General features: G+C 52.5%; 5 protein-coding genes across 5 annotated transcripts; 3 read left to right on the forward strand and 2 right to left on the reverse strand.

Annotated features, from left to right (window-relative positions):
- Positions 1-630: 630 nt before the first annotated feature.
- On the forward strand, positions 631-1074 carry CDV56_100202 (uncharacterized protein; the record flags this gene model as incomplete). Its single annotated transcript, XM_026753821.1, has 1 exon — positions 631-1074. The coding sequence occupies one exon, from the start codon at positions 631-633 to the stop codon at positions 1072-1074; it is 444 nt and encodes a 147-aa protein (XP_026609565.1).
- A 766-nt stretch (positions 1075-1840) lies between these two features.
- CDV56_100472 (uncharacterized protein) lies at positions 1841-2269 on the forward strand (the record flags this gene model as incomplete). The annotated part of the gene is made up of 2 exons (XM_026754091.1): positions 1841-1979; positions 2073-2269. 2 exons carry the CDS (start codon positions 1841-1843, stop codon positions 2267-2269), a joined length of 336 nt encoding a protein of 111 aa, XP_026609566.1.
- Positions 2270-2510: 241 nt separating this feature from the next.
- On the reverse strand, positions 2511-3346 carry CDV56_100560 (uracil phosphoribosyltransferase; the record flags this gene model as incomplete). Its single annotated transcript, XM_026754179.1, has 3 exons — positions 2511-2917; positions 3006-3105; positions 3170-3346. 3 exons carry the CDS (start codon positions 3344-3346, stop codon positions 2511-2513), a joined length of 684 nt encoding a protein of 227 aa, XP_026609567.1.
- A 414-nt stretch (positions 3347-3760) lies between these two features.
- CDV56_100782 (FluC/FEX family fluoride channel) lies at positions 3761-5080 on the forward strand (the record flags this gene model as incomplete). The annotated part of the gene is made up of 1 exon (XM_026754401.1): positions 3761-5080. One exon carries the CDS (start codon positions 3761-3763, stop codon positions 5078-5080), a length of 1320 nt encoding a protein of 439 aa, XP_026609568.1.
- Positions 5081-6219: 1139 nt separating this feature from the next.
- On the reverse strand, positions 6220-8825 carry CDV56_101147 (C2H2-type zinc finger protein; the record flags this gene model as incomplete). Its single annotated transcript, XM_026754766.1, has 3 exons — positions 6220-6361; positions 6431-8573; positions 8675-8825. 3 exons carry the CDS (start codon positions 8823-8825, stop codon positions 6220-6222), a joined length of 2436 nt encoding a protein of 811 aa, XP_026609569.1.
- Positions 8826-9218: the final 393 nt, after the last annotated feature.

Genomic DNA, 9218 nt, shown 5'->3' on the forward strand with positions numbered 1-9218 from the left:
CGTGACAGCCCACGGTCCCACCCATCCAACCCCCCATCCCCCTTTTAGTGCCTGTGCCTACGATGCTAATTTCGATTTAATTAAAGGTGGATTAATATTTTCGTTCTGGGCCTCCTCGTTTTTTCGTCTTGAGAGATTTTAGTGTCTTTTAGTAGTCCGACTCCTGGACCACTGCTGCCCGTTTGTTTTCGCGTGCTTCCTTGATTTTCTTCTCTTTTCTCCCCTTCGTCAGGCTTCATCTGTCTGATCTGCCTTCAAAAGTTCTGATCCCAACATCTTTGTTTGAGTGTCGTCCCTTTGCTCTCACCGTCTCGGGTTTTGAATTCGTCTCGGATCTCTCCTATTCAGGAGACGCACAGTCGCTCGTTTAGTACCTATACTCTCCTGAGCTCTAGACCGGAGCTCGACTCAACCTCGCGTGTAGCTCAACAAGAATCTTATTCCTCAATTCGACCTTGAGAATCGATCCTATTTTCCTAGCCTCGTCGGACGATTGCCACTGTGTGAACTTGTCATCTCCTGAAACAGCATCAGCAGCGGGTCAGGAGGGGCGACCCTATCATCGCTAGGCTTACCGGACGTTCGAAACACCTGTGCCGCTCAACCAACCCATTGAAAGTCACAATAAATATGAAGATATCCAACGTCGTCCTCTGGCTTGTCCCGTCCGTGGCTCTGGCACTTGAGCTCGAGCAAAAGCACGCCGTTGCTCCCACACACTCAGCTATCAACCTACCCTCCGCTTCATCGCCGGAATTTACGACACCCTCGAGTGTCGAAGACATGCAAACTGAGCAACGAAACTATGATCAGATCGAGAATGACCCTAATTCAAGTCCAGACTACCCTGTTGTGGTAGTCATTCCCAGTAAACAGAGAGTCCCAGTACCTGTCATGGAAGGTCAACTGTCTGAACCCGCCCACGGATCTATCGAACTGCGCTCATTGGAAGCGTCATCTGGATTGACCAAGTCGCTGAGAGCACGGAGTGAAGGCACACTCGGGCAAACACCTTGGATTGGTATGGCCATTGGGTTGACTTGTACGGCCTTGGCCGCGGTGATGCTTGGGTGAATGAATCCACAATTACGGTTTCTTCTATACATACAGCCGACTTTTCTGCTTTGTGCTGCGCATTATCAGCACTGCTGCATTATTCGGAGTTTTGTTTTCTCTTCTTCTTTCTCAGACCTGAGCCGTCCGATGATCTTGGCTTGTTTGCTACAAGCGTCGCATACATTCGCCGCGGCCTGCGCAAAGACGAGGCGCGCTTCCGTTGCCTATGTTCTTGATTTATATTTTCTTCTTTTCACTTGCATTGACATACCCTCACTTGATATAGACTGGGTTGCCGATCTTATTGGCGGAACGTGTACATGATACCTTGTATTGATCTTTTTCTTGTGGTTATATTTCAGGCGTCTTTTTTCTTCTTCTTCTCTCTCTTCTTTGACGGATATTGATATGGCTGATTGCAGGTGTGAAGACGACCAATGATGTACCTACTACTACCTCTGCCACCGAGGCATAATTACTATGATGATAGCTAATTAAATATTAGCCTGTTGACTTGACATCTTGTCCAATCATTAAAACCTACCGAAGCGGCAGGTTCTTTGTTTGCTTGTTTCTTGGAGCATCATCCAGAATACGAGAAAGAGGCTGAGCCGCAGATCGACAGGCGTAAGCTAGCCTTGGTCTCTTATAACCTCAACAGACGATTCTCTTCCATCTAGTGTTGTCCTCTATCGCGCTCAATCACCATATCATACCTTATACGCTCACATAACAGCAACCCATCCCCATACTCCCTCAAAACAGGTCCTCGGTCCTCTGCAAAATGCCCACACCCATAGCAACACCGAACAACATACCCCCCTACACACCCATGCCCTCCCTGGGCCACGAACTAGGCGTCATGTTCGGTTTCATCGTCGCCTGCTTGCTGATCATGGCGGTGTACATCTATTTCTGGCGGGGTATTGCAATCCACCCCCGCCCCCAACATTCCATACTCCACGTGTGACTCCCAAATTAGAAGGGGATTTGGCTAATGAGTAATATCCATGAAGCCGCCGACCGCCGCGACAAGCAGCGTGATAGGGATCGGCAGAGAGACCTTGCTCGACGGGCGTTCCGGTTCGAGCGTCACGAGCGTCTCCGGGAATGGGGACGTCCGCAGGAGAAGATGCTGGATAGGGAGATTGTGCAGCCGGTTGGGGCGGTGGGATTACCGTCTTTGCGTGGTGGTGGTCGTGAGAGGAGATGAGGAGGCATCGGTGATGACTGTGATCAAGTTTTTGCTGTGTTTATAAAGCTGACGATGGGATAATTGGATGGTAAAACGGTGTTGTGGTTTGGTTGTTCTAAATGACAAGGGGCGTTGATGGTACTCATACGGTCAATTCAATGGGATATTCTGTCTGTCTGTCTACCATGCTTCGATGCGATTGGATCTGAAAAACGGATAATAGCCACTGCTGGTACTCCTGCAACTGCACCTGCACCTGCTACTTGCCCATCGCAACGAACAATCGATCTCCGATATCCCCCACCCCAGGCACAATCATCCCCCGCTCATCGCACTGCTCGTCGACGGCGCCCACCCACAGCTCCACGCCCTCGGGCCAGCACTCAGCCGCACGACGAAGCCCCGGTTTCGAACCGAGCACGCTGAGCATGATCACGCGCTGCACGCCCCATTCGCGGAGGAGCTGGATGGCCGCCTCGGCCGTGGCGCCGGTCGCGATGATAGGGTCGAGCAGGATGGCGAGGGAGGCGGCGGTGGAGTTGGTGGGGGAGTCGGCGCGCAGGAAGGGGAGGTTATTGTAGTATTCGACCGGTTGGAGAGTGAACTTGTCACGGAAGAGGCCGAGATGGTAGATGGGGACGGTGGCGGGGAGGAGGTCGTTGATAGCTTGAGCATTGTTCAGCAGTAGTTCGAAGGACGTCGAGCTCAGAATGCTCTGGACGGGGTTAGGACAGGAGAGAAAGATAGGGAATACCCTCTATCATGCCCAATCCTGATCGGAGAATAGGCACCAATGCCACGTTGGCTGGATCGATTGTCTTCGTCTCATATTCAATTCCCAGAGGGGTTTTATCCTGTGGTAGGTAATCAGATTATATCGATTTGGGGTGATGGAGCTCCTGATCAGCAAGAATACACCACCTTTCCTCCACTGGCAATCTTCAACCCGGCAGCAAAGGCTTCAACACCCAGAATGGTTGCAATCTCATGCACCAGACTGCGAGTCTCGCGAGTGGAGGTGGAATGCGACCGGAGCTGGGAGAGTTTGGCCTGGAGGCAGGGATGAGAGGATACGTGGATGTTGGAGGGGGGCATCGTCTTAGATTCGAATGATAGTCTGCGAGATGTAAAAGTGAAGCAGACAAAAGAAGAGGGATTTCGAGGAAGGGAAGAAGAGGGGATAGAGAGGGGCTGATGAGTTGTATCGTTGTAGGCTTCTTGGATGAGCTGCAGTGAATCATGCCGCCGGAGGAAGAGTTAAGCCCCCTCATCACCAACTCCTTTCCTCTTCATCTCTCCTTCATCCTTTATTATCTTTTCTTCTCTATTGAATGCATCTCTGTTGGCATGCCAATGATATGGATCAATGACATCTTTAGATCTTATCAGACACCTCCATAGAGTACTTCCTCTGATAACAACAGACCCACCCTTCTTTTCACCTCCGTCACCAGTCTGTCTCTTGGTCTCTTGGCATCTGGCGTAAGAGCATGAAAAAGCATCATCGTCATGCAGCAAGCGTCCCAAGACCAGCCCGCTGGTCTCTCTGAAAGTACTGCTCCACCTCCTACACCCTCGAATCCTCCTCAGCGTCAATCCTGGTCCTCCACCGGCTACGCGCTGCCTTCCACCACCGAAAAACCTCCCGCGGCCCCCATCGAACCTACACCCTCAAAGCGCACTCCCACCACACAACAACCGCTCTCCAAACATGCCACTCACCTCTTCACACTTTCATACCTCGTCTTCTTCTCCATCTTTGGCACCCTGGCCCGTCTGGGCCTGCAAGCCCTCACCTTCTACCCCGGCGCGCCCGTCGTAACCGGCGTCCTATGGGCCAACGTCGGCGGCTCCCTCCTGATGGGCTTCTTCCTCGAAGACAAGAACCTCTTCCGCGAAGAATGGGGCCAACCACCCCCTCATAACCCCAGAGAAGACAGCAACGCCGCGCGCGAACGCGCAAACAACCACAAATCCGTCAAGAAGACCATCCCGCTCTACATCGGCCTCACCACGGGCTTCTGCGGCAGCTTCACCTCCTTCTCCTCCTTCATCCGTGACGTCTTCCTCGCCCTCACAAATGACCTGCCCGACCCCTCCGTCTCATCAATCACCTCCCGCAATGGCGGTTACAGCTTCATGGCCCTCCTCGCCATCCTCCTCACCACCGTCGCCCTCAGCCTCTCCGCACTCATCTGCGGCGCCCACCTCGCCCTCGCCTTCGACCGCTTCACCCCTTCCTTCCCCTTCCGCCTCACCCGCCGAGTCATCGACCCGCTCTTCGTCCTGCTTGGCTGGGGCTGCTGGCTCGGCGCCGTCTTCCTAGCCATCTGGCCGCCGGATCGCTCCGCCAGCAACAACAACAGCAGCAACAGCGCTCCGGAGACCTGGCGCGGGCGCGCTGTCTTCGCCATCGTCTTCGCCCCGCTCGGCTGTCTCCTGCGGTACTATATTTCGCTGTACCTTAACCGGCGCGTGCCCGTGTTCCCGCTAGGGACCTTCACCGTGAATATCTTCGGCACGGTCGTGCTGGCCATGTGCTTTGATCTGCAGCGGGTGGACGGGGTCGGGACGGCGATCGCGGCGGATGCGCGCTCGGCGTCGTATGCGATTCTCACGAGTTGTCAGGTGCTCCAGGGTGTCATGGATGGGTTTTGTGGCTGCGCGACGACGGTGAGTACCTGGGTGGCGGAGCTGAATGGGCTCAGTCGGCGTCGGCAGGCTTATGTGTATGGTGTCGCGAGTGTCGCCGTTGCACTGGGGTTTTTCGTGGTGATCGCGGGATCGCTCGGTTGGACTCGGGGTTTCGTCGACCCTGTTTGTACATAATTAAACAAACCCATCGGGGGCTCGTCTGTGTATATATTTCGCTCAGATCTACTCCGTATATCTAATCATGATAACTCCATGGATACTATAGGCTTCTACGTAGACTCCGGGTATCCCCGCTAAATCATGTATTTTTTTGCACGGAAATTACTTATAGTACAGGGTACTACGACGATAGAGCATGTCCAAGGTCAAGAAGTCAAACAGAAGAATAAACATTAACGCAGTCAGAAAAGCGAAATGCACAAACGCAACATGCAAGCGCAGAAACCAAGAACGACTGGAAATGGAGAGGAGAGACGAGAAAGAGACATCAACAATGCTGCGGGGATGGCGTAAACACATAACGATTCAGAACGATATCTAACTCAGCACAGGCATTAAAATCAAAAAGTGGTCAGAGAATAGAAAGTAATAAGAATCAATAGTGATTGAAGGAATGACTTGAAGAGAAAGTTGAGAATAAAAAGTAGCCCAGTCAAGTATATAACGAACAAGGTATCAATATGGTCAAGGGACAAATCAAATCGGCAGATTGACCACAAACATGCTGATGCGCGAAAGGAGAATAAAAGATGCGCACTAGGGATTAAGGGTTCCTCGAAAAGAAATGTCGAAAACAACAACTCCACCGAGTGCTAAGAGGGAGAACACACAGGACCAGCCGGGTGTCGAGATGTTGCCTGGGAGAAACAACCCATTAAAACAAAGAAATGACCACACCGGACTCCTGTGAGATCTTGCCAAAACCAACAGGATGAACCACGATAGATGCAAGAGAAAGACATCTCAAATAAGGAGAAGAGCAAGGGAAAACAGAAAAAAACAAAAAACAAAAAAAAAAAAAAACGAAAAAAAGCAGTGTGTCAGTCGGGAATCACCAGCAAGGAGCATTATGCGGCAGTTCAGATCATCGTATTCCGTCGTTGAAGAACACACGTTGCCGCCCACCTGCCTGCTAATTTCCATTCCCGACCCCGAGTTCCGAAATTCAGCCAGCATCCAAATCGATGTAGAATGAGTGCCTAGTAACGAGAGTATACGCAATCAAAGATGAAGAATGCAGAAGGAAGTGCGGACCGCAATATGCAAGATATATTGTCGGTACACTGAGCGGGTCGAAAGGCCTACTGTTGAGACTAGTAGGCAGTCCCGACACTAGCAAGTGTCTTGGTTGGCATTGGGTGAATCGGTTGATCCTTGGCAACGCGCAACGAGTCTTCGTAGCCGATCAAGGCTTGAGCATGAAGTTTGAACGATTCGCCCATGAGCTTGGTAATTCTAAAACAGAAAAAAAAAAAAAACGTTAGCAATCAACTCTCTACACTTTTCGAATCAGGATCAACTCACCCCCAGACTACCACGCCGTCCAGGATGTTACCCCATACACGGGCCACGGTGGAGCTGAGTTTACCAAAAGCGTCAACGGCGTCGTCGTCGAATAGATTCCGGACCTTGTTGTAGATGGCCAGCTCAGCCTCGGACGCGGGCTCTTCGTCATGTTCCAGGCGATAGAGCCAGAGACTCAGGATGACCATCAGATCCAAGCCGCAGAGCGGATGCTCGACACTCCAGTTTGTTGCCGACGTCTTGGCGACCCAATTGATGCCTTGAACTGCTGCAATCTCGATGCACTCGAAGCATGACTGTATCACTTTGTTCATCTCCCCAGACCGCTTCACCTTCTCGCGCGCCACAGTCATCGCAGCAGCAACCTCGTAGGAAGAATGGTAGCGCAAGGCTTCCTGGATTGACTTGAGGTCAACCTCTAAGCGAGCACGCGTGTTACGATAGACAGCCATTGAGTTGAAGATCAATGGGTGTCCGTTCTGGGGTGTGCTCAAAGGCACGACAATCGTCTCTGGTTCGCAAACTTCCAGAGAACTCTCCCATGTCTCCAGTGCAAGACGAAGCTTGTATTCAGTGACCACGTCCTGAAGAGCCTCGAAGGTTCGCTTGTGGTTCCAGACCTGTAAGAAAAGGGCGTTGATCAAGACCCGAGTGGCAAAGGCACTGTAGCGCGTCTGCTCGCCCTGGAAAAGACAGTCGTGAGCTTCCCGAACGGTTAGCGTGGTCGCAGAGGATAGGCTCAGACGCCAGGCCTCGTCGTCCGTGACGTCAAGGTTCCACATCGACTCGGAGGACGGCAGCTCCAGGTTGTCAAATTCGTCGAAGCTCATTGCTGGGGTGTGGTTGAATGTCAGAGTGAGCATGCCGAAGAAGATGTAGACGGCGTAGTAAGTCCGGCGGCAGGACTCATCTTCGATCCACTCCTCTCTGGTTGGTTGACGGCCCTCGCGGGCTTCGGTTCGGACCTTCAATTGATAACGGTTTCCAGCAACCATGTTGGCGAGCAAGCTCTTGATCGAGCAGGTCCACTCGAGGCCTTTGGGATCACCACTCCAGCTCTCAAAGATCATGTTCAACAGAGTGCTTTGCATGGACCACAGTGGACATTTTCTCGAATCGAAATTCTCCTTGTGCTGCAAGAATTGATTTACGAGCATCTTGGATCCGACGTGGAGCATGAATGCATGTTCGCGCTCGAACGTGTACAGAGCACCGATGGAAAGAACGGCCAGCAACAACGGAGGGGAAGTCATGGTGGGCTTGAACGACTCCTGATGCAAGAACGGTAGATGGTGGTGGTACAGGTTGAAGTACGTTGTTAGGTACCTGTTCAGAGCAGCAGTCGAGGGAAGCTGGAAGGTTTCGGGAAGCGCACCCAAGGAGTCGGCATTTCTGATGCGCTCTACGACCATATTCCGCTCCATGTCATTCGCGATCTGGGGGGCCTTTGGCAGTGTCAGAGCCTGGCTAGGTCCGGGGGACCTCCGGTAGTTTACGGGACTGACAGGGCCTGTCATCGAGGGGAATGGTGAGAGCGCGTTAGGGGTGGAATTTCCCGACATAGGAAGCGAGCTGACGAGGGAGTGGAGCGAGGGCGCGAGGTGGTCACCACGATCCAGTACGTTTGGCAGCTGACGCAAGTCCGATCCGTTGTCTTGGCCGACGAAAGCAGGACCCATAATGTGGTGCTTCATGTCGGCAGGAGAAACCAATGTGTCCCAGGGCATCTGAGGAAGCGTCGCGTTGCCAGACAAATACGCGGCGGAAGGCTCCAGTAACGAACCCCGACCGGGCGAAAAAGAGCGGTCAGATTCAGCACGATCATTGACCTGGCCAGTAGCGGCGGCTGCGGCCTTATGTTGGAAATCTGTCATCAACATGGCTGCGGTTTCAAGGTCGACCATACCGTCACTGCTTGCCTCAATCTGTTCTAATGTGGCAGGATCAATTGTGATCGAGGGCTTGGATGGAGCAGGTGCAGGGGAGGACTTCTGAACACCTGGGCCTCCACGACGACGTCCCTCAGCAACAAGCGGTATCCCACCGTCTTTGGCGTGAACAGTACGATCATGGCGGAGGAGAAGATCTCGACGAACAAAAGTACTCCGGCATTTCAAACACTTGAAGGGTCTCTCTTTGGTATCTGAGCGACGAGAAATCAGTCGATACTCAACAAAAAAGATCAAGTTCGGATGCGAACTCGGTCCTCCCCGCATCAGGGTCAATGGGAGGAAAATGACTTACGTGAGCGTTCATGTCTACTACGATGTTCACTTCTGCTGAATGCGCGATTGCAGAATTGGCATTTGTATTTCTTCTCTGGGGCGGATGTCTTCTTGGCCGGCGGGTTCTTGGCCGGCGGGTTGCTGGCCTGGTTGGATGCTGTTGGAGCCATGTCGGAAGAGACGGGGCAGCCAAAAGCAGGACCACGGGTTCTTTCTCAGCAAACTGGGAGCGGCGAGGAGGACTGTGGTATCGTGCCTTTTGTGAGTTCGCACCGGTTCTGTAGGCGGGTTGATGACAAGAAATCGATTTGATGTCTGATCATTCCTTGAGCGGGGGGGTAACTGGTTGTGCGAAAGTTGATTTCGGAAGGGGGGTCCAGCCACAGGCGGACCAAGAGGGGAAGACAAAGAAGACGGAGGGAGATCCGACCGACAGTAGAGAAAGAAGGATAAGAGAGAAGAAGAGAAACGGTTGATTCACACAACCGTGTAGAAAAGATGTTGAATGATGGAGAGGGAGGAAGAAGGGGGGGGAGAGGGTAAGAGAGATGAGAAGAGGAGAG

Source organism: Aspergillus thermomutatus (genome assembly GCF_002237265.1).
Source record: "Aspergillus thermomutatus strain HMR AF 39 chromosome Unknown NODE_479, whole genome shotgun sequence".
NCBI classification, from domain to species: Eukaryota; Fungi; Ascomycota; class Eurotiomycetes; order Eurotiales; family Aspergillaceae; genus Aspergillus; species Aspergillus thermomutatus.